Below are 27,910 nucleotides of genomic sequence, written 5' to 3' on the forward strand. Positions count from 1 at the left end.
AAGACCCAAGCGGTGTGAGAGGGCGGTGACGGACCTAACGCCGGAGTTACGCCGCCAAGGGGCGCTAGGCAAAGCCGAGAAATCAACACTCTCGCGATAGGTGAGATTAGGCTCTCCGGAAGTGATTTTCCGGAAGAAGCATGGCTGCTCCCTAGATCTGGCAAGGCTTTGCAGCTGAACCGCGGACACCATGCAGTCAGATGATGTGAGTGTCGTGTTTCTCTGCCACCTGGGTTCTCTTGCTTTAGGAGACTCAGAAGCCACATACTCAGCTGGCCCATTAGCTTCGTGTTGCTCCAGAACCGAGGTTTCCAGAACCCCGAATTCCGAGCGTGCGGCCCTCACGTGTTTACCCGGGATCCCCATCCCGCTCCCTTAGCTGGGTGAAGGGGCTGGAGCACAGTCACTTCAATATACAGGGTTGGCTTATCTAGTCCGTGGTACCCAGCAATGAAGGACTTTGCCTGTGGTGTCACTGGACGTAGGAGGCGCGGGTGGGGGTAAGGGGGGGATGGTATGGCCAAGTTTGGGCATGAAATTTAAGGATCCCTTTCTTCCACGTGTATGTTACTTTTAAATTTGCTTTTTCCGTGTTAGATTTTTCTTTACATTTGCTCTGTTGTCTGCCCATGTTATAATTTTTTGGAAGCATCCTCGATTCATTTGTTTAGTTACATGTATGAGAAATACAAAAGTGTTTACGGTGTGCCAAGCACTGTGGTACTTAAGATTTAGTTTTTAATAAGCAGACAAAAGACCTCTGCTTTCCTGGAGCACTCTGGTGGAGGAGACACATGGTAAACACGTGAACAAATTGAATACCCTTGTACTGTGTAATACTGTGAAAGAAAGACCAAGGTTGATGAAGTAGAGAGTAATTAACAGAGACTACTTCAGACAAAGGTGATCTGGGAAGGTTTTCCTAAATGGAAGACATTTGAGCTGAGATGTAAAAGATGCGAATGAGCCGTCATTGATGGGCTGAGGGAAAAGCAAAAAATCCAGGCAATGGGAACAGTAAAAGGCAAAGATCTGGAGGTAAGAGAGAAGGAATATAGTAAAGAATACCAGTGTGACCTGTGCTGTAGGAATCGAGGGAAGAGAGAGAGGTAATGAAGTTGGATATGCTTGCAGGGCAAGATCATGTAGAGTCTTGTAGGAAGTATTTTTAGGGCTTCTAATGGGAAATGACCTCTGACTTATTTTGTGAAAAGTTGTGTAGTTATGTGAGAGGCTTTTGAAGGAGAGAAAGAATGAAAGCAAGGAGACTAGAGTATGCTCAAAGTAGTTTCAACCAAGGTAGTAATGGTGGAGAGGAAAAGAAGTGGATGATTTGAGATCTGTATTATCGGTATTCAGTGAAGAGGGAAAGGGAGAAATCAAAGGATTTTTTGATTTGGACAAATAGTTCAGTGGGGGTTATATTTGTGGAGATGGGGAAGGAAAACAGTATTTTGAGAGATGTGAAATAGAGAGCTTCATTTGGTTGTTAATGTGTGTGATGCCTTTCAGACATCCAAGCGGAGATGTCAGGTTGACAGTTGGGTGTATATATACTTAGGCTCAGGAGAGAAGTTTGACCAGGAGATGACAATTTGGGAGTCATCAACTTACAGATGATATTTAAAGCTACAGGCTATAATGAGCTCCTACTTTCCCAGTTTGATTTCCTCTCACCTTTTCCTGTCGTCCCCCACCAAACACACAGTCTATAAAATTCCAAAAATGTTGTTCTATTTGTTTACACTTATTTTTTTTTAAAGATTTTATTTATTTATTAGACAGAGAGAGACAGCCAGCGAGAGAGGGAACACAAGCAGGGGGAGGGGGAGAGGAAGAAGCAGGCTCATAGCGGAAGAGCCCGATGTGGGGCTCGATCCCGTAACGCCGGGATCACGCCCTGAGCCGAAGGCAGACGCTTAACCGCTGTGCCACCCAGGCGCCCCTGTTTACACTTATTTTTTAGGCTTTAACTTCTTTAAAGCCTTTCCCAGTTCCTCAGGGCAGCTCACTCAAAGGCTCTTATAAACTTCTTTTGTGGCACTTAGACTGATACTTTGTGATGTTTTGTTTACATTTCTTCCCCCCAAGCAGATAGGGGGAACTATACCTTCCTTGATTCAGCAAATACTTGAGTACCTCCTGCTTGTCAGGAGTTAGAGATATCAGTGCCTTATATAAATTAAACATACAATCAATGTTGAAAGAATAAAGAGTATGTTAGTAGAAGAAAGCAGTAGATGATTTTCTTTGCCAGATGAGATCAAATTACGGTACATATATCCAACAGTCTAGTACTGTGCAGCCTTTTACAATGGATAATGAACATATTAAGTAAAAAAGGAATGTTACAAAATATATATACTTCTCATTTCTGTTAAAAATATAGGCGTACTCGTTGGAATGTACAGGTACAGAAAAAATTCAGAAATATTTACAAAATTCCAATGAAATTTTATCTGTGGGTCATAGGGTGATGGTTATTGCCAGTTTGTATATACTTTTTCTACAAGAATCTGTGTAAAAAGAAAACAAATCAGACTGTTTTACAAAGCATTTCTTCCTCCTCTCATTCCTCAAAAGACTTCTTTGAGACTTCCTCAGTAAATAGGGGCACTGCCCTAGGGCATTGTTTTCTTGAGTTAATACTCCCATCTGTTGGGTCAGAGCAATTGAAATAGGTTTTTTCTTTGTCTTGTAGGTTATCTGGGATACACTAGGAAACAAGCAGTTTTGTTCCTTTAAAATAAGGTGAGTCTAGATTTTCAGCTTGAGCAAAGATTCCTTCAGTTGCCCTCTTGGTCACCCATCTTATAATTTTTGCTCTTTTCCTCCCATTCTAGAACTAAGACTCAGAGTTTTTGCAGAAATGAATATAGCCTGACTGGACTGTGTAATCGGTCGTCTTGTCCCCTGGCAAACAGTCAGTATGCCACTATCAAAGAAGAGAAAGGTAACTCCTTAGTTTTAACTTCCATGAGAACTAGTCAGCAGCTTTTAGAAGGATGTTCTGTAGTCTCTCTGTAAATAATATTAATGGCATTTACTTTATCCTGCAGGACAGTGCTACTTGTATATGAAGGTTATAGAGCGAGCAGCTTTTCCTAGGCGTCTCTGGGAACGGGTAAGACTTAGGACATAAAATTACAATGATCATTAATCAAGAGCAAAAATGCCATGTGCTTTTCTGTCTTCCTTGACCATAGCTGGATTAAACTTTTAATTCAGATTTATTTGTTTTTGAGAGAGAGAGAGTACAAGCGGGGAAGTGGGGGGTAGGCAGAGGGAGAAGCAGACTCCCTGTTGAGCATAGAGCCAACATAGGGCTTGATCCGAGGACCCTGAGATCATGGCCTGAGCCAAAATCAAAAGTCAGAGGCTTCACCAACTGAACACTCAGGCACCTCTGGATTAAATTTCTGAAGCCAACCTCATTAGGCCCCATGAGTATCATAGCAGTGAAGACCTAATAATTTATCCTTACTCTTTAAGCTTTCTTTTTCTGTTTGATAGGTCCGGCTTCATAAAAACTATGAGAAAGCACTGGAGCAAATAGATGAAAATCTAATTTACTGGCCCCGTTTCATTCGACACAAGTGTAAGCAGAGGTTCACCAAGATCACCCAGTACCTAATTCGAATTAGAAAACTTACACTAAAGCGACAGTAAGTATTTAGGTCATTCATTTATTATATTTATTTTTTAAGTCTATCTTTTCATGGGTCATATTAGGAAGATGAGTGATTGTGAAATCTCTAGTAATGCTTCTTATTAAATCAATTTTGGACAACCTTTTATGACATGCTGACAAGAAGAAAGTTTCCCTGGGGCACCTGGGTGGCACAGCGGTTAAGCGTCTGCCTTCGGCTCAGGGCGTGATCCCGGCGTTATAGGATCGAGCGCCACATCAGGCTCCTCCGCTATGAGCCTGCTTCTTCCTCTCCCACTCCCTTGCTTGTGTTCCCTCTCTCGCTGGCTGTAATAAATAAATAAAATCTTTAAAAAAAAAAAAAAAAAGAAGTTTCCCTTCAGTTGAAATTGTGCCCTTTGATGTTGCAGGATTTAAAAAGCAGTATAGTAAAACTTAATGATCCCCTCCCTGTCTGAAAAGCAGCTTCAGAAAATTTTCTTTATAACTCCCTGACAGAATCATAAAATTAAGGAATTGACAATGACCTAAAAATTTTGAATAGATAAGAATGTAAGAACTTTACTCTGAATTCACTGAAAACTAATTTTTAAAAGTGATGTGAAATTCAGTTAATTGATTATCTTCCTAAGGAGTGGTAGATCCTAATACTTTTTCACTGTGACCTTCAGAGAAAGCTGAAGATGGCAGTCTTCTACAGAAAACTCTTTTTCTTTGTTAACTGAAGCATTAATCTTGGCCTAGTGAATGCCCTCAGAAGTCTCAGAATGCCTAAAGAAAACAAAAAGTAAAATACACATTAAAATAAATGTGGAAACGTCTGACTTTATAGCATTAAACACCTAGAAAATTGTTAAGTATATATAATCTTGGCTATATTGAGCTGAGCGGTACAAAATCAACTCCAATCCTTTTTTCTTCTCATTTTTTTAAAAGATTTTAGTATTTGTCAGTGAGAGAGCACAGGTGCACAAGCAGGGGGAGTGGCAGGCAGAGGGAGAAGCAGGCTCCCTGCTGAGCAAGGAACCCCATGTGGGACTCGATCCTGGGATCGATCCTGGGGTCAGCCAAAGGCAGACGCTTAACTGACTGAGCCACCCCATTCTCATTTTTTTTTAAAGGAACACACAGAATGTGCACTTTGGTTTTCTGATAATGTGTTTTATTTTCTGTAGGAGGAAACTTGTTCCCTTGAGTAAGAAGGTGGAACGGAGGGAAAAAAGAAGAGAGGTAACCTACCATTTTGGTATTCATAGCTTCTGTATTTTCATTGAGGGTAGGGGTGTGTAGGTAGGGATCATGAGAAAGATTCAGTCACTATCGTCTACGAACTGTTCAGGCCTTGGGTTCACTAATGTATTGGGTAAGATATTGGATATTCATATTTTAAGATTATGACTTTCAGGGCAGGTTAAAATAAGGGTTCTTGGGGATCTATATAATGGAGAACAGAAGGAATACCTTGTCTGAAATTCTTGAGGTTAAATGTTTCAGAAATCCGACCTTGGTATGTTGCCTTTCTTACTATTCTCTGCAGGGCTTGAGCATTCTTTTTTCTTTTTTTCTCCCCTCTCCCCCATGGTAAACCTCTTTAATTCCCATCCCCTACTTCCCCCATCTTCCCACCCACCTCCCCTCTGGTAGTCATCAATTTCTTTAGTTAATAGTCTGTTTCCTGGTTTGTCTTTATGATTTTTTTTCCTTTTCTTGTTTTGTTTCTTAAATTTCACATAGTGAAATCCTATGGTATTTGTCTTTCTCTGACTTATTTCACTTAGCATTATACTCTCTGGCTCTATCCAAGTCATTGCAAATGGCACGATGTCATTTTTTTATGGCTGAGTAATATTCCATTGTACATATATATACGCTTCTGTATCCATTCATCAATCAGTGGACATTTGGGCTGTTTCCATGCTTCGGCTATTGTAAATCATGCTGCAGTGAACAGAGGGGTACATGCATCCCTTTGAAGTAGTGTTTTGGTATTTTTTGGGTAAATAGCCAGTGGTGCGATGCCTGGCTTGTAGGGTAGTTCTGTTTTTAGCTTTCTGAGGAATCTCCATGCTGTTGGGCAGTGGCTGCACCAGTTTGCGTTCCCACCAATAGTGCAAGAGGGTTTCTTTTGCTCCACATCCTCACCAGCATTTACTGTTTCTTGTGTTTTTTGATTTTAGCCATTCTGACAGTGTGAGGAGATACCTCATTGTAGTTTGATTTGCATTTCCCTGATGAGTGATGTTGAGCATCTTTTCATGTGTCTGTTGGCCATCGGGATGTCTTTGGAGAAATGTCTGTTCATGTCTTCTGCCCATTTTTTAATTGGATTATTTGTTTTATGTTTTCGATATTAACCCTTTGTCAGATATATCATTTGCAAATACTTTCTCCCATTCAGTAGGTTGCTTTTTAGTTTCCTTTGCTGTGCAGAAACTTTCTTTGGATATAGTCTCAATAGTTTATTTTTGCTTTCATTTCTCTTGTCTCAGGAGACATATTTAGAAAAATGTTGCTATGGCCGAGGTCAGAGAGGTTACTGCCTGTGCTCTCTTCAAGGATTTTTATGGTTTTGGGTCTCATATTTAGGTCTTTAATCCATCTTAAGTTTATTTTTGTGTATGGTGAAAGAAGGTGGTCCAGTTTGATTCTTTTGCCTGTGGCTGTCCATTTTCTTAACACTATTTGTTAAAGAGACTTTTTCCCGTTGTATGTATATTCATTATGCCTTTGTCAAAGATTAATTGACCGTGTAATTGTGAGTTTATTTCTGGGTTTTCTGTTCTAGTCCATTGATTTATGTGTCTCTTTTTATGCCAGTACCATAGTGTTTTAATTACTGCTGCTTTGTAATATAACTTGAAATCTGGAATTGGGATACATCCAGTTTTGTTTTTCTTTTTCAAGATTGTTTTGCCTATTCAAGGTCTTTTGTGGTTCTGTACAAATTTTAGGATTGTTTGTTCTGGTTCTGTGAAAAATGCTGTTGGTATTTTGATAGAGATTGCATTTAATGTGTAGATTGCTTTGGGTACTGTAGACATTTTCACAGTATTTGCTCTTCCGTCCCACGAGCATGGAGTGGAATGTCTTTCCATTTCTTTTCATCCTTTTGAATTTCTTTCATCACTGTTTTGTAGTTTACAGAATACAGTCTTTCACCTCTTAGATTAAGTTTATTCTTAGATATTTTATCGTTTTTGATGCAGTTGTAAATGGAATTGTTCTGTTAATTTCACTTTCTGCTGCTTCCTTATTAGTGTATAGGAATGAAACAGTTTTCTGTACATTGGTTTTGTATCCTGCGACTTTACTGAATTGGTTTATCAGTTCTCGCAGTTTTCTGGTGGAGCCTTTAGGGTTTTTTATTTATAGTATGTCATCTGCATACAGTGAGAGTTTTACTTCTTACTTACCAGTTGGATGCCTTTTATTTCTTTGTGTTGTCTAACTGCTGTGGCTAGGACTTCCAGTACCATGTTGAATAAGGTGAGAGTGGGCGTCCCTGTCTTGTTCCTGACCTTAGCGGAAAAGCTTTCAGTTTTTCCCCATTGAGGATGATTTTGGCTGTAGGTTTTTCATATAAGGACTTTATTATGTTGAAATATGTCCCCTCTACACCTACTTTGCAGAGAGTTTTTATCAAGAATGGATGTTGTGCTCTGTGAAGTGCTTTTTCCGTATCTGTCAAAATGATCCTGTGGTCTTTATCCTCTCTCTGAATGATGTGATGTATCACATTGATTGTTTTGCGAATATTGAATCACCCTTGCATCCTGGAAATAAATCCCATTTGATCATGATATATGATTTTTTTACTGTACTGTTGGATTCATTTGCTAATATTTTGTTGAGGATTTTTGCATCTGTATTCGTGAGATCTTTTGGCCTGTAGTTCTCTTTTTTTGTAGTGTCTTTGTCTGGTTTTGGTATCAAGGTAATACTGGCCTCATAGAATGAATTTGGAAGTTTTCCTTCCCCTTTTGTTTTTTGGAATAGTTTGAGACAAATGGGTAATAATTCTTCTTTAAATGTTTGGTAGAATTGGCCTGTGAAGACATCTGGTCTCGGATTTTTGTTTTTGGGCAGCATTTTGATTATTGATTCAATTTCATTGCTGGTAATTGGTCTGTTCAAATTTTCTTTTCTACCTGTTTTAGTTTTGGTGGGTTACAGGTGTCTAGAAATTTATCCGTTTCTTACTAGGTTGTCCAAATGTTGGTATACAGGCTTTCATAATATTGTTACCACTGTATTTCTGTGGTATTGGTGGTTATTTCTCCTCTTTCATTAGTACTTTTGTTTATTTGGGTCTCCAGGGTTTGAACATTCTAATCAGATACACTAATAGCTCTGCAGTGAAATACAAGAAGGTGCACACTAGATGGAATTTCAGAAAACTTTTTAGGGAGCCTTATGTCAGTTCAGGTCGAATTAGGCCACTAAATTTAGTTTTTTTTGGATTTTCAAATTGGTTATAAGGAATTGATTTGGATTATCTGTTTCTTTGTAGTAAACTAGGCAGCTTTGTTACCAGATTAATTAATAGCGATGGTAATACCGTGCTGTCCATAGAAAATCTAGACAGGAAACGCCAACCTTTGTCACAGAGAGCAGTCTGCCGGTCTACCTCACTGGTACCTCATTCAAATTGACTTTTCTTCTGCTTTTCAAGACCCAGCAATTAGTTTTTCCTTACAAGTTGAAATGTCCAGTTATTCTAGGTATTTGCTGTTCATACTTCCCCCTCTACCAAGAGGCATTTCCCTGATCATTTGTCATATCCTATCAAGAAATCACTTTAATAATTTGGTGCTTTTGTTCCCATTACTCATAAAGAGTTTTGGACTTCCTGTCTATTATAGCATTGGTCTCCAAACCGTTGTGACTCCTCACCAAAGAAATTTTTGAACCTATCCTCCCTGGTATATTATGATAAATATTATTGTACATGTGTACTTGCACTAATAGGTACGTAAGTAACATACCTGTTATTGATGTGGTGAAATGAAGGTCTGGTTCTTCGCTAAGAAGTTTGTTTTTACTGGCTGTTGTAACGGATAGGTACGTCAGAGACGCGTCAGGGAGTGCATCGTTGGTTGTTTGCACTAAGTACTGGCTCTGCATTTTTCATCCTTCGTCAGCAGTTCTGCATTGCTCAACAGGTGTGCTTGCAAGCCTTTCAGAGGAAACTAAGTTGTTCTGCTTTTAACCAAATAAGTCTGAAGCCCTCTGAAAACTGTCGATTTGGTGGATTTTTAAATGGGCTGGAAAATTACGTTTCCAGATTGTTCGAGTGTGTGATTTGCTGCATTTATGGGAGGCGTATGTTTTCAGTGTCACTTATAGATGTAATCACTTTTCTTTCTCAAATGTTCCACCCACAGAACAAGTTTATTTAAAAACATTTTCAACTCACTGTTAAAATACTGCTTTTCTCTTGAAAGAATGGAGTAAGCGTATTTATTTTTTAAAACTTTTGTTGTTACATATTACACAGTCATTTGTCATCTTGGAAAATTTGAAACGTTTTTCTTTTTGTGAAAAATGCATAATTCTTTAAGTTGTGCAGCTCTTTTTAAGTACTAAACAATTAAATAGCGTATCTTTAGAACTACTGCTATCGTATTGCAAACTGTTTAGTATCATCTGTAAATCCACGTAAGCAGACATCAGCTGCTGTATGCTGTAATCATGTGAATGAAGTAGTGAGCTCCCCACTTTCAGACTCTGCCGTAGTTTTCCCTTAGGCTATCTTCCTTACTGTATCTGACACACAGCTATTTGCTTTATGGCCAGAGTTAAGGCACCAATGTCAGTATGTATTAAAAAAATAATAATAACGCTCAGTTTTTAAGGAAAAAATACACCGCAATTTTGACTGTTTTCTGCCTGCATCTCAGTGGATCGCCTTTGAGGTGTGAGCACCCACTTTAGAGAACAGTGCAGAACATTACGATAGCCTTTTAACTGATCTTGTGCCCCAGTCTCCCTGTGATTTATCCTGCACACTGTTTGTCATTCTAACAAACCTTCAGTATATGAGACTTTAAAATCTTTTCTGATCTTTACTACTAAATTAATGCAGCCTTAGGCTGGAAAGATAGACTGAAGTTAGATTTTTATGTTTTGGTTGTGACTGGTGCAGGTTGATACCATGTATCATTTTCAGTGAGATCACTGGAGGAAGAGATTTTTAATCTATTTTTCTGTCACATGGAATCTAACATGGTTTTAGAAAAAGGATGAGTAAAAGTCTCTATTTCCCTCTCTCAGCTTTTACAAAATCTGTTTCAGGATTGCTCATTTTCTAAGACACTTAAATGTATATAGATCTGCATGCTTTGTGTATCTATGAAAGGCCTCGTTAGAATATAATTTAGAATGCTATGTATAAAACCATTGGAATTTTTAAAAATAACAGGTTCCCAAGGTTTGAAGGCAGGAATATATCTGGCTGGAGAGGCACAAATCCCAGTGATAGCAGGAGGGGAAAAAAGTGATTCTTTTTAAATAAAAACTTGATGGGTTCTTCCACTTCTAGAGGCTGAAAAATGAGTATTAATGGAGTAAATGGGTTTACTCAAATTTGTCTGTTACAGGAAAAGGCATTAATAGCTGCTCAGCTGGATAATGCTATTGAAAAGGAATTGCTGGAGAGACTGAAACAAGATACGGTGAGAAAGCTAGGAGCTTTGGGATATAAATTTTATTTTTTAGACCAATAGTATCATGCTAGGAAATAGTGGGAAATGTGTTTTATCATCAAAGATGCTGGAAAGATCTTCACTTTGATTTTTGTTCCTGGAATAAAACAAATACGTAAGCCTTGGCTTTCCCATTTTAGTTCACTGACAGAAACACATACAGTGCTCCGGTCCCCCTGACACTCTATTCAGTGTAAGAGACCTTTGCCTTTGCACCGTATTGCCAGTCCTGTACCCAAGGCAACAATTCCAGATCTCCGTAAAAAAGGCATGCAGTTTGATCCTCCTGCATATTACCTTAGTCTTCTAAGGTTCTTTAAAATGAGTTTTTAATTCTTTTTAAAAATTAGTGTCATTTATAAGACAAAAATTTATAAAACTTACTTTTCCTTATTATTTCCTTTGTCAGTAAATTTACATTTGTTCCAACCCATGTGTTTTATAAACTTCTAAGTTTTAAGTGATATGCTTCTATTCTTCAGGGAAGTTACCTGTTTGATTTTAACCACTGGTTATTTAAAATGTGCTTTTAAAGACATTGTCCGTTCTAGGCTTAAAATTAATACAGAAATACTACTTATCAAATTAAATATTCTCGTTTAATCACTGAGGAATATGCTTATTGGACAGTGGACTTCAAGTGTAAGATTGAGATGCCATTACAGCCGATGTGTGTTCTGTTTCCTCAGTATGGCGACATCTACAACTTCCCCATTCATGCCTTCGACAAGGCCCTGGAACAGCAGGAGGCAGAGAGTGACTCTTCAGATTCTGAGGAAAAAGATGACGAAGATGAAGAAGTAAGCCTTGTTTGTTTTTGCTTCATCAAGCAGTAATCTGTAGAACTAGAGCTCTTCATGTGTACTTGAGAGACAGAATATTATTTTCATTCCCTGAACCAAAAATAATTCTTTGGTCATTTTTTTCTATCATGGGGTTAATTTTAGTTCAGCCAACAAGCTACACATTGACAGTTTTACTTATCGGCATTCTAAAATTTTTCCTGCAAGGGGACAAATGAATCCTCATCAGCTGACAGATTATACCATTAAGGAACCTACTGAAATTATACAGGATTTAATTTCACTACTGATATAGAGGAGGTACTTGAATGATTGTATTTTTAGGAAAAGGCCAGATTTAGCAAGTAGTTGCTAAATCACATGGTACACTCACATAGGCACACAGGTGTACTTTTCCTAGTAGTAACCTTTTTTTGATATTTGAAATTCATAGGTTTAATGAAATGTACAGAATTGTTTCTAAAGCCCTACCTATATACTAATTTTTTTAACAAATTAAAATGAGGATGTTTTACCTGTAATGATTTATATTAGGCATGAGAATTGATATCCCTGAAATGTTTTTAAATCAGAAGTATTAAACTTGGAAGTAAGTCGGTTTGGGTTGAGCCTAGTAAGTAGACTATGAATCTGTTTGTTCGTTACGCACTGACTTATCAAAGAATAAAACTGGATGTGTAAGCTGAATGTTCGTTCTGTGTTTTGAACATAACAGTTACGTTTTATTTTAGGGTGTGGGAAAGAGAGAGTTTGTGGAAGACGAGGAGGTGGATGAGAGTGACATAAGTGATTTTGAGGTGAGATTTTGGGCAAAAAAAGATGTCCTTTGGCCCTCGGGGAAAAGAAGGTTTCTGGAACAGGCAAATAAATTCTCTGGTTCTAAACTGGAGTACAATGAAAGGAGTTTGGGGTTTGAATCTAGCATTTTCTCTTTTCTTTCCCTCCCCATATCAGGATATGGATAAACTGGATGCCAGCAGTGATGAAGACCAAGACGATAAATCCTCCAGCGAGGAAGAAGAAAAGGCCCTTGATGCCAGACATAAAGGCAAAACACCCTTGAAAGGACCCTTGCGGAGAAAACGAGCCTACGTGGAGATAGAGTATGAGCAGGAGACAGAGCCTGTGGCCAAGGCCAAAACTACGTGACTTTTCTTCAGACATTTGTAAACAGGACTGAACATTTCCAACATCTTCCTTTCTTTCACCATAAACATGTGCACACCTCCAGTTTTTGCTCTTTCATATGGTATTTAACACAATATTTGTGTTTTTAATATTTATGCTACTTCTGTGGGGCAAGAAATCTGGGAGGGAGCAGAGGAAGCCTTAAGTTGTGAACAGAGTATTTTTATAGCGTTGGCATATGCTTTGAAGTAACAGCTTGAGCCTAAGAAGCTTAACAGATGAATTTGTGGGTGTAAATATTTCTAAATTTTAAATGTTATCCACCCGTTTCCTTGGCGTCCTCTCCCCCCACCCCCAACTTAATTTGGAAATGTCCAGACTTCATTTTTTTTCTTGTTCTCTTTTCCCTACTTCTTTGGGAACAAAAGAAGGAAAAAGAAGGTCTACATTATAATGTTTAGTATGAAAATACCTTTTTTCTTAAATAATTCCATTTACACAATCGGAACAAGAAGAAAAGCCTTCCTGCTTTAGGAAAGTAAGACAAATTTAAGTTCCGTCGTAGGATGCGCCTTCAGACACCTGCTGCACTTTCCTGATACAGTTCACCACCTTGCTGTCTTCACAGCTTTGGAGAGTTTTGACCAGGAGACCCTGAAACATGAAACCAAACAGGCTTTGATTTTTCTTTTTAATTGGTATCTCTTTTCCTTTTACCTTGGTTCTTCTTTCTTGGTACCATACTCAAAAGAAAGAAAGAACAGACAAGACTAGAGCACAGTTCGTGGAACAGGTGTAACGTTAAAAACAGTGTTGGCATGCACAGAAGTGTCCTGCTGGCTCAGGAAGAAGCAGGTTAATATGAGCCAATGCAAATCAGATTGGATCCAGGGCTCGAAAACTGCCTGAGATGAAAGAGCCAACACAAAGTCATTTGAATAAACTGATAAAAGAACAAACTATACTATCTCTAAATATTTTTAAGATATGAATTTCTTTTCAAGCTGCTTTATAACTTTAAATTGAAGATTTCTAAATGGGGAAAGAACTGAGGCAATAGTTTATTAAATATATATAAATACACACACATAGCTCTTATATGCTTTGGCTTTGAGAAGTTAACTTTGATGGAATATGAAGCTAAAGGAAGAATTCCCATGTGGATAAATACGAATATGGAAAAATACAGTTGCCCCGGAAAAACTGGAAACATTTCTGGGATCTGAATCATTTTACTTATATTATTACTCCTCGGTGGCTTATAGCTCATTACTTCATCATTTAAAAAAAAAAAAAGTTCAGATGACTAAAATAAAACTTAAGTTTTATAAACTCTTAATCTTCTGTGCATTTTCTGTCCTCACCCCGGAGAACTCTCCTAATCCTCCTGCCTTTTGGTCTAAATGGTTCTGAATAGCTTTAAAGGAAAAATAAGATGTTAATCAACCTCTATTGAAGGCTAGTGGTCTCCAAGGTGGGGACCTGAACCCTCCATGTTCATTTACAGACTTGGTCAGGCATGTGAACAGCAAATTATCATCAGTCATAGGAACTACTTAAGGACCAGGTTGCAGACTCTCTTACCTTCACCTGTCCTTGAGAACAGTGGTCCAGGAGAATGAGGCAATCTGTGGCTTCCTCTAATAAGGTGTTCTTAACAGGCTCAGGTGTAAGGTTTGGATCCCTTGCTACATCGCATATCAATTTCAGAAGAGCCTTCAGCAACACCACAAGTCTACAGGAAACTCTGGAATCAAGAAGAAAAAGTTATGTTCATACCGTAAATCAGGATATTAAAGCTGAGATTTCGAAGGCCATCTAAGTGGTAAAGCCCTCATTTCCTAAATGAAGGAACTGAAGTGAAATGACCTAAAGACCGTGGAACTAGAAGCAGAATTAGAGACGAGACATCAGATTTCTTGACTTCGAGCCCCCCTTTTCCTCTGCAGTGTAGTGTGTACCCATTTACACGCTCTGGCCTAAGAATACCTTGTTCCCTTCCAGAAGTTTGGTTCTACTGTAAGGAAATAATCCCTCTTGAAAAGGGAGAACTAGGATCTCCCCTTAGTAGGAGCTTAGACTCTGGGCCAGAGAAAAGGAAATGGTCCACAGTACTTGAACTTTTATGCAGTCTTGGGCCTAGAAGTTAAAGTGAGAGGAATAAGCTTGGTTTCTGGGAACTCTCTGTCAAACAGAATTATCTGTCACTTAGTTCCAGATCCTGGCTTACATCAGTTAAGCCCAGCCTTTACTTCAACTTACTACCCTTTCTGAAAGTTGTTATCTTGATAAAAAACAGTTCTGGAAAAGCATAATGGTGATGGTTGTACGAACTGTGAAGGTGTTTAATGTCAGAGTCTACTTTTAAATGGTAAATCGTATGTACTTTTTTTTAATAATAAACCTTGTAAAAGCCTTAATTGGAGCTGAAAAGTAATTTGTAGTGGGAAAACATGCATACTAAACCATATCTCTGGACAGAAATGTGACTGGAAGAATAAGTTTGCATCCCTTGATTTAATAAATATTAAGCGGTTTCCTATATTGTTTGCTGCTCAGCTCTCTTAATTGTCATCAACATAAAACCCACTGTTTCCCACTCCCCAGCCCCGCTCCTTCCATACAGGACATTCATTTTCTAACCTTCCTGCTTACACCTGCCAATCTCTACTTAGAACCTAGTCTGCTCTTCAGAGGCCTGGCAACACTAACTGGATTCAATTTCATTCATCCATCCATTCAGTCTGTTCTAGTCCATTCATTCTTCTAGTACTTGTGTATTTAATAACCAGGTACTGCATAAACTTTCCTATACTCAGGATCCTAGGGCAGGCTTACAGTTCAGTAGGAGAGAAAGACCAGAAGTCAACAAAGGCAGTCCAGTTACAGATGTAACTAAGGGTAAAGACTTTGGGAATCTTCCATTGAAATTAGAGTATTATGGTTCAGAACAGATACAGACATTGTTGGAGCAACGGACTCGGTGAATTAAACTTTGTTGTCCGTGCAAGAAAGTATTTACTTTCCAGTTTACTGTTCCTGACACTAACTTCCAGCCAGAGTTGTAATGCTTTCTAAGCAATCATATCCTCAATTAGTATTCGCCTGGTCACTGCTCTCAGGTGTTCAGTAATGTGCCATGAAGTTCTCCGCTCTCAATTAGATTTTAAAAACCTTGGGGTGAACAAAGTTAAGCATGTCTATTGTAGCACTTCTAAAGGGCCTTTGAAATTCTAATATGCATTATAAATCTAGAGAGAGGTACACCTGCAATAACAATGGGTGTATTTTATCTTTTCAATGCGACTTCCTCAGTTCAAAATCCAATAGAAATGTAAAAATGGAAGATATTCAAATATAAGGCATGTGCTTAAGACTCTGTATTGGAGGGGCGCCTGGGTGGCTCAGTCACTAAGCGTCTGCCTTCAGCTCAGGGCGTGATCCCAGGGTTTTGGGATCGAGCCCCGCNTCGGGCTCCCTGCTCTGCTGGGAGCCTGCTTCTTCCTCTCCCACTCTCCGTTTGTGTTCCCTCTCTCGCTGGCTGTCTCTCTCTCTGTGAAATAAATAAATCTTAAAAAAAAAAAAAAGACTCTGTATTGGAAGTACACTTCGGCAAGTTCTGAAGAGAAAATTGGCTGAGTTCTGCCCCTCTTGGCACACCTGCCTGCTTGGCTGTTTTACCTGGGCCATGCATACTGCATGAGAAGTTTTAGAGTTTCCAGTATCTTCAGTCTAGCCTCCTCCTCTGGTCCATCATAAACCTCCAGATAACCAACGATGACTCGCTCCAGCCTCTTTAAGTGCCGGACAGTTAGGATCCCCAACCTAAAAAAGAAAGAGAAAATGTGGCACCAAGGAGACGAGCTTGAAGAGGAGGCCAGACCAGCAGCCCAGGCACTCGCCTCTTCACAAACGCAGGGAGGTTTCTCGCGTAGGTCCTGCGTAAGAGAAGGCGGTGCTCTGGCTCCATGTGCGTCAGGATCAACTGCAGGACCTCATCACAGTGCGTGGTGGGTCGAGCAGCACCTCCCTTCCAGTGCAGGCCTTTCTCCAGGACAGGGAATAAATCCAGCAGACACAGGAGCACAGCCTAGGAGGAAGTAACAGAAAAGAACTGTTCGTCCATTTGCATTCACATTCGCTGACTGACCTAGCAACTTTATTCATCTATCCTTGGGGTCCGTGTCCTAGAATTCTGAAAGATAGCAGTAATACATTAAGTGTATATTTCTTTATATTTTCAAGCTTGTTTTACATGATCTCCAAACAAGTTAACACCTTCTCTTCCAGACTGCTCTTTGCTAAGCTGTGAAATGGGACTTTATGGGCACAGCTGGGACTTTAACTGAAATTTTAGGAATCTGAGTCTATTGCCACTAGACTTCTAAGTTTAATTGATAGTTACACGTACTCACAATAAAACTGCTCCTACAAAGAATCTATGATGGTCCTCATTTGTGTCCAGTTTGACCACCCTATGTGAAGTTTCAGTGTCTAGGCACGCCCTTCTAGCTCTCTTGGGATTTTTGGGTTCTTTTCTTAGTTTTGTTTTTAAACCGTCATCTAAAGAGCCCTAAACTTTTTGGCTGTCGGTGCCTGAATTTTCAATTTAATACTTAAATTAATATTTAAAACAAAAGGTGGCAGAGGAGAGAGGGTAAGGAAGGACAAGCATAAAAGAAGAGGTTATTTCTACCTCTGATTTTATATAACTTGTTTCTTTTGTCTTCAGAATGTTCTTCCCCCTCCCAAGAAACTTCTGTTCATCCTTCAAATATCACCTCCTTCACCAAATATCACCAAATATCACCAAATCCTCCTAAAACCATCCCAAGACCACCAAGCCTGGTTAGCCGCCCTTTGCTGGACACCCACTGCACTCTCTACAAACCTCTTCTTAATAGATTCATCACACTGTACTATAGACATGTATAAATACTCATTCATTTACATGTCTTTCCAAAGGGCTTCTTAAAGCCAGAAGCCCTGTCTGATCCATTCACTCTTGGAACCTACAATGGTTAGTCACACACAGTAGGTATTCACTGTCTTCTGGAAGGAAGAATGACAATGTAATATCCAACATACAAAGAGTTTCAAGTGTGTGTTGATACAAAGAGGCAGAGAAGGACACAAGTTAATAAAAATAGAACTTTTCAGACAAAGCCACCCTCAAGTGATATATAATTGACCCAGATGAAGACAAAGCACTGGCTCCTCCAAGGAGACTCAGAAATGTGGATGCCTGCTTAGTACTGAGACATTTTCACTAGTCATTTGCTACCTCTTTATTTTCAAGGTGGCTATGACTTAGTCATCATCCTCACTTTCCAAAAGAGGAAAATGTGTCTCAACTATCCTTATTCACATAATACCACCTTCCACTCAAATGTGAGAACTGAGATTCACAGTTATAAACAAATCTTACCATTACCTGAATGAGGTTGTACTCTGGTGTGTACAGGTGGTTGAAAAGGGCATGGTAGAGGACCTGCGCTCTGTTATACTGGAGCAAATCAGCAGCTGGCTGCAAGCAGACAAATTACCCAATTAAAACTTTCCCAAGGTTGCCAAAAGGTTGATAATTTTTTTTAAAGATTTTATTTATTTTTGTGAGAGAGAGAAAGAGCACCCGAGCGTGGGCACACAAGCAGGGGGGAGGGGCAGAGGAAGAAGCGGACTCCCCGCTGAGCAGGGAGCCCCCTGTGGGACTAGATCCTAGGATCCTGAGATCACAACCTGAGCCCAAGGCAGATGCTTAACAAACTGAGCCACCCAGGCACCCAGTGCTGATAATTTTTGAAACTGAAGTATGGCTACACAGAATCTATCATGCCATAGGATTCATTATACCACTCTCTACAGTGTATATTTTAAAAGCTCCATAATACACAGTTTAAAAAAAAAAAGTTCCCTTGAGTAATATAATAATAGCTTGCACATTTGGGTATAACCTCTTTCAGTTTCTGATTTTTTTGCTCCTTGAAAGTTAATTGTTAATTACTCAAGGTCTGGTTATTCAGTTTGACATGCAGGATAATGGCCCAGGTGTCTTACACATGTTACCCATGAGATACAATCTACGTTGGCAAAAGGAAAATATAAAGAAAAAATATCAGTAAGTGAACTTAGTCACATAACAATAGTAATAGGAAGTTAATAAAAGACATAAAAAAAGACAACAATAAAATGGTACCATGATGACTCGGTCTGTCCCATCCAAGATGACAGAGTAAAGAGGCTGCTTACCACATTCAGCACAATGTGATGGACACAGTGTACACCCAGTATTTTGTTCTCGGTCTGATAGTCATCCGAGATGAGCAGTGATGGGGGAAGGATCCTTTCCAGATGTTGGTTCAGCCAGGGTCGGGTGACCTGTTGCAGAGTCCATGAGAAAACATGCTTGGTGGCAGGGTTTTTCTTCCAGGACTCCCTACATGGAAACGTGAAACCACATTAAGTAAAGTGACGTGGTATTAATGAGCAAAGAAAATCAACCTCTTCAAGCTAAACAGAGCATTTTCTTGTCCCTGAAAAGAATACATCACACATAACTCTTGATAGTTACACATTAAGATTTAGATCAAAATAACTTACAGAACTTGCGCTAAAAGACAAAAAAAAACCAAAAACCTGACACTAAATACATTTAACAATCAATCAGCCAGGGCTCTGGGTCTAAAGCTTATCCAATGAGGAGTCATTTACAACAGTAGCTTGTAAAGAATCTGTGGTGAGGTGTGGGTGGTTACAGGGACGATCCGCTAAGGAGGGAGAGGGGAGTAAAGGAAATGTCTTCAGTATTATTATAAGTATTACAAGGGAGCAAGTGAATCAATATTTGAACAAAAGCAATTTACAGCTTATAAAGTGGGCTTACACACTTCACTCAACCTTCAAAATAACTGTGTAATAGATAAAATTATTTTTATATCACAAAAAAATGAAAGAGGTTCAGAAAGGCTCTCTGACCTGGTCCTACTCAGCACCAATAAAAAGAAGTACCAGACTACCTCAAAACTCCAAGCTCCTGGCAAATTGACAGTTATGTACACATTTTTCTGTCATCACTCTTGTATTACTAATAGTAACATACAAAGTCGCAAGTGGAACTCACAGAAAATACTTCAGCTAATAGCAATCTAAAGGGCTTTTTTCATCCCAAACCTCACTTCCATATCTAATAACCATCCTTATCTAATAACTAGTGATGAATTTAAAGATCCCTAAGTTTAAATTCAAACCATAAGTTTAAATCCTCTCCAAATCCCCACCCTCACCTACCTTAAGAAATTTGAGTATAAATAAATGAGAAAGAACTTCCAATGTCCAGGGCAGTTGTCAGGGCTGGAAAAAGCACTAGGAAATGGGAATCTGAAGACCTGGGCTCTAATGCCGAATTTGCCAATAACTAATAATGTCATTTATAGCAAATCGCAACCTTCCTGGGCCTTAAGACATCTGCTATTATTACAACACCTTTATCTTACCATCAGAGAAACTCAGGTTCCTTTGAGTTCTAACATTCTAAAATGTTAGGCTGAAGCTCTAATTAGTGGCCCTTCTGACAAGAATACTCACTTATTCAAGTCGGGTTTGAGAAGCTCCATTATTACCGTAAATCTCCCTTTCTCATCTTCATTTTCTCCGTGCAGAAATCCTGCCACAGAACCACACTGAGTAACTCGAAGGAGTAAGGAGAGCACCTCTCCAGCAACTTCGTGGGCTCTTGGGCTGGTCCATGGCTGCTCCAAGCTGTGCGTGACCGCGAAAATATAGATGGGTCCTGCCAAGTGACGCAGGCCTATCTTCCATGTAGGGCAAAGCAAGGAATTCTTGGCCGCCTCAACTTTCCCCAATAGTTTAAGAAATAGTAACCCAACCGCTGCCGCTTTCTCGGCCACTTCAGCGTTAGCATGACCTCTACCTTCCTGCTCTTTGGGTGGGGCTGCATACTTCTCCAGGGCTTTTGCCACCTGCCCCAGCATCTCGGGCATTCCGCGGAGCGATGTGCCGCTCCCCTCAAATAACTGATCACATTCTGCGGCTTCTATTAGAGCACCGAGGTCCTGAAGTGCTGCACTTCTGGTCTTGCCCCGTCGGGACTCCTGGCTGGTAAGCCGGTGCAAAACCTGGGAGAAGGACTGTCCGAGGGCAGAGGAAGGCGGCTCTCCCGGCAAGGAAGAACCTTCCTGCGATGGGGATTCCCAAGAGCTGTCCTGCTCCATCCCGGCAATGATAAGCTGGTCTCCTCCAGAGAGCCAAGATGGGAGGCTGGTGGGGATCTGCTAGAGAAAAAAAAAAAAAATCCCCCCAGAGGCTGGAATTCTCCTAAAGAACACAACTAAAACCAAATAAAAAGGCAAGACGTAGGGGGGTGGAGGTGGGGGGCGAGAGTCTAACCCGCAAAAGAGTAAAGTCTGCGTAAAGGAAAAGATGCAGGAAAGGGAAAGAAGCCTCTCTGGGAGTAACAGAATCTCAGACTCCCAACAGTAGATAGATTATTCTTGCCTTTCTGAAGATTAAAAACAAAACAAACAAACAAAAACCCTAAACAGTTTAAGGAAGGAAAAAAAAAACACCTAAGGCATGACACAAACACCTCCACAGGTCCCTCCCAAAACAAACAAACAAAAACCCTAAACAGTTTAAGGAAGGAAAAAAAAAACACCTAAGGCATGACACAAACACCTCCACGGGTCCCTCCAGACCTTCCAGCACGGCTGTACCTATCAGGATCCGGACCTAGCTCCCCTCGCTGCCGCAAAGCACAAGGCTAGCTTCCGCCAATACTCAGGCAACACTTCGTCATTTCACGACCTGCTTATCGTAAAGTAACATAGATCCAGGTTCCCCAAAAAGGTGGAGTTTGGGCGAGAAATTTGCATAGATATACCCCCTCGCCAATTTTGTTTTTGTTTTCATTTATTAAGGTAGAAACAAAAGAAAAATATCGAAGGTATTTTAAAAGTATACAAGATTTTACTGTTGTGACTGAATATATAAGCACGTAGTCTGTCACCCTTTCTAAAAAGTCGGTGGGACATACTCGGGAGTTCTTCAAAAGTAACGAACTAAACGATCCTTTTGTAGTTCATGAGCGTGATGATTGGGTGTTCACGCTGTTGTGTGACATGTGCCTCCCTCAAACCTTGTTACGACCTGGGCACATTACCCGTCTGACGTGAACTTGGAGGATCCTTTTTATCTTTCAACTCTCCTGAGAAAAGGTAGGGATTTTTATCACCTTTTCTCAAGGTAAAAGTTACGGTTGCCGTTATTTCTAGGCCGAGATGTGTCTGCAGGTTGTTGGAGCAACTTTTCCCACCAGTCTAATTGTGTTCGCTAGCTTTCGCGTTTCGGAGTCTGGTCTGGTACTGGGTTTAGCTTTTTGTTTGGAAGCCGGCTTTTTAAAGTGGGTGTCCGTAGGCTGCTGGAAGTCGAATGGTAGGCTAGTGTTGGGCGAAGAGTTGGCGTGGGGAACTGACCCCCTCTCCAGAAGCGAGGCCACCGCGAAGGAGAGGTGGCCAGAGCGGCGCAGTCGCGCTCCCGGCGGGCTAGCGGGCGTGAGCGCGCGGCGCTGGGCTGCAGGCTTGTGCAGTACTGGGTTTGGGCGGTAGGCGACGCAGGGAGCAAGTCCCGAGTCAGTGGGAGGAGGGGATCTGCAGGTTCAAGGTGGGGGGCCCACAAGCACCTGCCTTCGGTTAGAGACAAGATGAGGCGGAGCGGGGCGGAAAGCCACTGCCCGGTGCGACCCTTTGTTCTTGCCCGTGTCATGCTACGTCAGCACTACTTGTCCCCTCGCTGCGGGTTTCCTGAGTGTAGAATTGTGTGCAGTTGACCTGGGGTACTCCATTGGAGGGTAGTGACTCCCCCTGGGAGTTTGTCGGTGACTGCATGTAGCTTCCCCCTTGTCGTAGGAGCCCGGGGAAGCGGACTTCATTGCTGCCAAGGCGTGAGCGGGAGCGCGGAGAAATGGGCGGCGCACACCTGGAGGGTATGGAGGGGTTGGAGAGCCGGATCGGGGGCTGCTCGGAGGGGGACCCTCCGCGGGCAACTCCGCAGCTCGCGGACGCTGCTCAAATCCGTGCTGCGGCGTGGGCCGGCTGGGCCTGCGGCGTGGGCCGGCTGGGCCTCCGGCGCGCTTCCAGCAGCTCAGCTACTGGCGTTGGGATTCCTGCGCCCCTCGAGTCCGGAGAAAGCCCTGCAGGGTTTTTCCATTCTTGGGGAGGGAGGATGTGTGTGGAGAGGGAGGTCTCTACCGTACTTTCTCCTCCCCAGGGGTGATTATGGTCCGCAAAGACACTGTGCTTTTGTCCCATCTGGGGGAGAGGGTACTGCTTGCGAGTATCCTGTGTGAGCTGTCTTCCTTGCTCCCTTCTTCCTTTCGCTCCCTTCGCTCGCTATGTGCCTTTGGGGGAGAGTTCAGTAACCTGTCTGTGCCGTTATTTCTTTAACCGTAAAATGTGAGGAATCATAGTCCCCACTTCTTAGGATTGTTATTTAAAATAAAGGAGTTAAATATGTGTCAACGGGGGGCGCCTGGGTAGCGCAGTCGTTAAAGCGTTTGCCTTCGGCTCAGGGCGTGATCCTGGTGTACCGGGATCGAGTCCCACATCAGGCTCCTCTGCTATGAGCCTGCTTCTTCCTCTCCCACTCCCCCTGCTGTGTTCCCTCTCTCGCTGGCTGTCTCTCTCTGTCAAATAAATAAATAAAATCTTTAAAAAAAAAAAATATGTATCAACGGCTTAGATTGGTCTCCAGTGAGTGTTAAATACCGGCGTTAATTGTTAAACCACAGATTATGTATTTATTTACGTTTCCTCTTTTAAGGGAATTTTGGGGTTAGGACCCTTCCTCTCTGCCTCTTTCATTTGGCCTTGCCTTCTCTGACCAATTGGTGGCACTCATGATTTTCTAAGTAATTTCAAACATTGATTTAAAAAAAAAAAAAAGTTCCTGCCATGGGGATTCTCCCATATTAAGGTCGGCGTGGGAGGAAGATGCCAACCAACAGAGTGTCATTGTGTCCCTCCTGTGTGTGAGCCTGTCTGCCCTGTTCCACGCACTCTTTGTGCTAAGTGGATCCAAGATCTCACTCCCTTGTGAGCAAATTGCTTGTGTTGCAGGCGTCTCCCCCTCTTCACTCTGAGTTTCCTGAGGCCAGAGACCATGTCTTTATCCCCAGTGCCTGGCACTATTTAGCCACGCAATAAATGTTTGTTGAACCCACAAGTCTACCCACAGAAGAACGGCTGAATAAACCACGGAACAGCCACACAATGCAGTTCTGTGCAGCTTTACAAAAGAATGAAGCCCATCTCTGTGGAAGGCCACAGAACTCCAGGATACATTAAGTGAAAAAAGCAAGGCTGGGACCACATATACGTTGCCTTTCTTCTAAGAAAGATGTGTGCATTTGCTTACATTTTTAAGAAGAGGCAATGGAGGTGTAAATCACAAACTAATAAGAATGGTTACATATAGGAAAAAAAGAGTGAAGGGAATGGGAGTGGAAGCTAGGCTTATTTTCATATACTGTGTTTTATAGTTTGACTTTGGAATCATGTAAATGGTGTACATGGTTATTTTTTTTTAAAGAAAATAACAAATCATTTTCCCAAAGGAAAAAAAAGTCACTAATCAAAGTGTTATCAGGAGTTACTGACATAACTACCTGGAAAAATAAGTAACTGACTTTAGAATTCATTATTTTGACTACATATCCCTAGCATGACACATCCTCAGGAAAAAAAGAATGGCAAAGAAATCAAACTGCACTTAATAATAGTATTTATTAGTAATAATGCTGGTATTGTTGTTTAGCTGCTACTGCATGTATTTGTATTGTACATATATGTGTAAGTAAAATAGTAAATAAGTCATTGAACTGATATCGTTAGATACCAAGGTCTTCAGTGAAAGACGAAGAGATACAAGTCTCAAATCAATGATATTAGGGATAAGTTGTATAATGGAAAATTTGAATCGGCAATGGCAATGTGAGTCATGATTAATTTTTCTCTTTCTACAAAATACATATATGTTAGCTGTGTCCACTGAAAAGGCCAAGCAGCAATGGCAATCCATTGGCTATGAACAGCCCTAGTGTCCAAACTGGTCGTCTGAATGCCATTGCCCACTAAGACAAACAAAGACCCCTTTAGGAGATGATTGATTTCAGAACTGGGGCAGGGATTGTGTAAGATGAGCCTGTGGCATTTTGTTATGCCAGAAAGTAAGGTAGCTATCAAATACTACTAAGGTCATGTCAAAAGAGCCCAAGAACAAAGATAACAGGGGCACCCTTTGGCTAAAGATGGAACAGTTTGGGCTGAAGAAAGAATAATGACTGATTGATTGAAACATATCAAATGTATACAAATCCATGAATGCATAATAATATATTTTAAAATCCCTCATTGTTTACTCTTGTATCATCTAAGGAGCTATTTGTTTGGAAAATTGGTAAATAAGAGGGGAAAAAATCAAGCATTTATTCTGCTATCATTTCAGGGTAACCAAATAGTTTGTAAGAAAAATAAATGCAACAGAACAGTTGGAATTAGAGAGTCACTCTTCACAACTCATAAAGAAACACTGGGACAAGGCAGCAACAGCCATGCTAATAAAAATATGAGGTGGCTGGCTCAGTGAGTGGGTAGAGCATGGGACTCTTGATCTCAGGGTGGTGAGTTCAAGCCCCATGTTGGGCATAGAGATTACTTAAAAATAAAAATTTAAAAAGTATGTTGGTGGGAAACATATAATGGCTGAATCAAGTTAAAAACCCTGAACCCACTGATTTATCTTAACATCACTGAGTGAGACAGACAGATACCACATGCCTCCTGTTGCAATGCAATAGGAAGTACACAGCATCTACGAAATATTCTTGCACAAACATTGAACCTTCATGTAATCGAACTTCAAGATCTAACTACCAAATGGCAAGAAACATGGAGGACAAAGAAACAGATGAAAAGAGACTACAATGGTTTAATCAGCCGAATCAGGATGTGAGCAGTTCCACAAATTACCCAGTTTCTTCAGTCGATGACGAACATGAAAGAAATGGAGTAGAAGGAGAACTGATAGAGATTAAAAGTTTTTAAAGACATCTCAACCGGGGCGCCTGCGTGGCTCAGTCGTTAAGCGTCTGCCTTCGGCTCAGGGCGTGATCCTGGCGTTCTGGAATCAAGCCCCACATCAGGCTCCTCTGCTGGGAGCCTGCTTCTTCCTCTCCCACTCCCCTTACCTGTGTTCCCTCTCTCGCTGGCTGTCTCTCTCTCTCTGTCAAATAAATAAATAAAATATTTTAATAAATAAATAAAGACATCTCAACTATATGCAGTGTCGGATCTTATTCTCAATACATTGGAAAAAGACATACAGAAGGCAATTGAGAGAAGGTTAAAGGGTAAAAAGGTGTAAATTGGGTCTGTCCAGGCCAACTTGATCACCCTGGTGTTGCACAATTGTGTGGAATTATTGTTACTCTTTAGATCGACAATGTTATTGTATTTATTTTTATAAGCTCTATGGCAGAAAAGCAATTCTCAAAACTTTTAGTCTCAAAATTCTTTACACTTCTAAAAATTACTGAGTCATACTCCCAAGGATGTCTAGCATCAAGAATGCTGAAAATAACAAATTTTGGAAAAGCTATGGAGAATTGGAATGCCTATACCTTGTTGGTTGAAATGTAAAATGGTGCAGCTGCTGTGGAAAACTGACAGTTTCTCAAAAAGTTAAGCATAGAGTAACACAGAGTTAGACTCAGCAATTCTGGTCCTAGGTATGGAGCCAAGAGAATTAAAAACATGTATCCATACAAAAACTTGGACACAAATGTTCTTAGTAGCGTTATTCATAATAGCCAAAAGCAGAAACAAGCCCAAAGTCCATAAACTGATGAACGAATAAACAACATGTGGCATATACATGCAGTGGAATATTAGGTACAAAAAGTGAGGGGGTTCTGGCCCCTGCTACAATGTGGATGAATCCTAATGACATTATGCTAAGTGAAAAGATTCCATGTATATCAAATGTTCAGAAGAAACAAGTCGGGGTCAGAAAGAGGATGTGGAGGGGGAAGAATTGAGACTAACGGGTAGAGGATATGGAGTTTCTTTTTTAGGGTGATAAGAATGTTCTGGAGTTAGCTAGTGGTGCCGGTTGCCCAACCTTGTAAAAATACTAAAACCTACTGAATTATATACTTTAAAAAGGTGAATCCTTTGGTTATGTGAATTAAATCTCAAATAAAATAGTAAAAATGTATTGGGGACCCCCAAGAGCTTTTCTTTATGTGAAATAAATTTTTTTTTCCTAGGCGCCTGGTTGGCTCAGCCGGTTAAGCATCTGCCTTCGGCTCGGTCATGATCCCAGGGTCCTGGGATGAAGTTGCCCACATCAAGCCCTCAACAGGCTCGGCGCTCAGTGGGAAGTCGTCCTTTCCCTGTCCCTCTGCCCCTCCCCTCTGCTCGGGCTCTCTTTCTCTCACGCGCTCTCTCTCTCTCAAAATAAATAAATAAAATCTTTTGAAAAATAAAATATCCATTTGATTCTTTTAAAACAGCAATAACATAAATATACATGTTTAAATAAACCTGTTTTCAAATTTATTTTTATGAAAATAAGCACATAGTCCAAGACAAAACAAACAAACCCAGAGTGGCATTGTCTTACATTTTTGTAAACAGATTTGTAAAATTTTGCAACTCGGTCTTATCAGTTTAGTTCGAGACAGCTGGATTCTCAGATCTGCTGCTGCTTTCAGTCTGCGACTGAAAACGCCACTGCACGTCCGTGAGTGGATGAGAAGGAAAAAGACAGTGTTAGTATTATTATAATGGTAGTTTTCAGCTGGCGGACCTCCTCAGCTCAAAACCCTCAGGGGTCTCCAGATCCCACTTTGCGAGCTGCTATGAGAAGGACACAACAAGTATTAACAGTCCACATGAGATGATGTCTGGGATTCACTTTAAAATACTCCCTGGATATGTAAAGATGCCCAGATGAATCTGACACATCCCTGCTTCAGCGGCTCTCACCTGCTGGCGTGTGCACCAAGAGGGGGCTGCGGGGAAGAGCCGTAATGAAGGCCTTTGAGACACGATGTCCCCTATCCCGAGTGTCAGACGCTCTGCTCAGCGCCTTCCAGACGCTTGTCCTCACAGCCACCCTCTGAGCCTAGCAGCACTCTCTCCATTCTGCAGAGGAGGCTCCTGAAGCTAAGAAGTTGGGTCACTTGCCCAAGATGCCACACTGGAAAGGGGTCAAGTGAGGACTTGAGGTGAGGTCCGTTTGACCCCCAAAGCCTGTGTGCTTCATGGCTCTGACCTTCCTTCCTAAACCCCCAGGTGCACAATTAAAAGTGGAGGGTCCCTTTCGCTGCACACCTCGTGAATGGCCACCCTCCACAGAGGCCCCGATGGTCACCTGGGGAGCCTACCGTCTTTAGAACTAATAACATCACTGGATTGGTCATTATATGGCACCTGGCCCTTCATTCAATCCGCACAATGGAAATTCACAGAGTAAGCCTTTTAGCCACATTCGCGTCCTCTCCTTAACTCTCCCTTCCTCTCCCTCCAGTTTTTGCAAAGCAATCTGGC

General features: G+C 40.9%; 2 protein-coding genes, 1 long non-coding RNA gene and 1 other non-coding gene across 12 annotated transcripts; 3 read left to right on the forward strand and 1 right to left on the reverse strand.

Annotated features, from left to right (window-relative positions):
* Positions 1-93: 93 nt before the first annotated feature.
* Positions 94-13,623, forward strand: MAK16 (MAK16 homolog). Its single transcript, XM_008710911.2, has 10 exons — positions 94-205; positions 2,702-2,751; positions 2,844-2,953; positions 3,060-3,124; positions 3,514-3,665; positions 4,825-4,879; positions 10,249-10,323; positions 11,043-11,153; positions 11,888-11,953; positions 12,111-13,623. Exons 1-10 carry the CDS (start codon positions 191-193, stop codon positions 12,303-12,305), a joined length of 894 nt encoding a protein of 297 aa, XP_008709133.1. The 5' UTR covers positions 94-190; the 3' UTR covers positions 12,306-13,623.
* TTI2 (TELO2 interacting protein 2) lies at positions 10,934-21,088 on the reverse strand. Of its 8 annotated transcripts, none has more exons than XR_005838259.1 (9): positions 21,017-21,088; positions 19,869-20,575; positions 18,534-18,720; positions 17,719-17,811; positions 16,187-16,374; positions 15,966-16,109; positions 13,869-14,031; positions 12,757-12,938; positions 10,934-11,124 (listed from the first exon to the last, which is right to left on the reverse strand). XR_005838259.1 is itself a non-coding variant. In XM_040643292.1 (8 exons), the coding sequence occupies exons 2-8, from the start codon at positions 20,513-20,515 to the stop codon at positions 12,834-12,836; spliced, it is 1,527 nt and encodes a 508-aa protein (XP_040499226.1). In that variant the 5' UTR covers positions 20,516-20,889; positions 20,979-21,032; the 3' UTR covers positions 12,741-12,833. The 8 variants fall into 8 exon arrangements, 1 of the variants encoding a protein (XP_040499226.1); XR_005838256.1 differs by having other exon boundaries at positions 20,959-21,070; XR_005838257.1 differs by having other exon boundaries at positions 19,869-20,572; positions 20,999-21,067.
* Positions 21,089-21,127: 39 nt separating this feature from the next.
* LOC103681354 lies at positions 21,128-26,835 on the forward strand. Of its 2 annotated transcripts, XR_573272.2 has the most exons (3): positions 21,128-21,246; positions 21,381-21,517; positions 26,626-26,835. It is a non-coding gene; the product is annotated as an uncharacterized LOC103681354 (long non-coding RNA). The 2 variants fall into 2 exon arrangements; XR_005838261.1 differs by lacking the exon at positions 21,128-21,246 and having other exon boundaries at positions 21,262-21,517.
* On the forward strand, positions 21,369-21,472 carry LOC121105676. Its single transcript, XR_005838307.1, has one exon. It is a non-coding gene; the product is annotated as a small nucleolar RNA U13 (small nucleolar RNA).
* Positions 26,836-27,910: the final 1,075 nt, after the last annotated feature.

Source organism: Ursus maritimus, unplaced genomic scaffold (assembly GCF_017311325.1).
Source record: "Ursus maritimus isolate PB19 unplaced genomic scaffold, ASM1731132v1 scaffold_28, whole genome shotgun sequence".
NCBI lineage: Eukaryota > Metazoa > Chordata > Mammalia > Carnivora > Ursidae > Ursus > Ursus maritimus.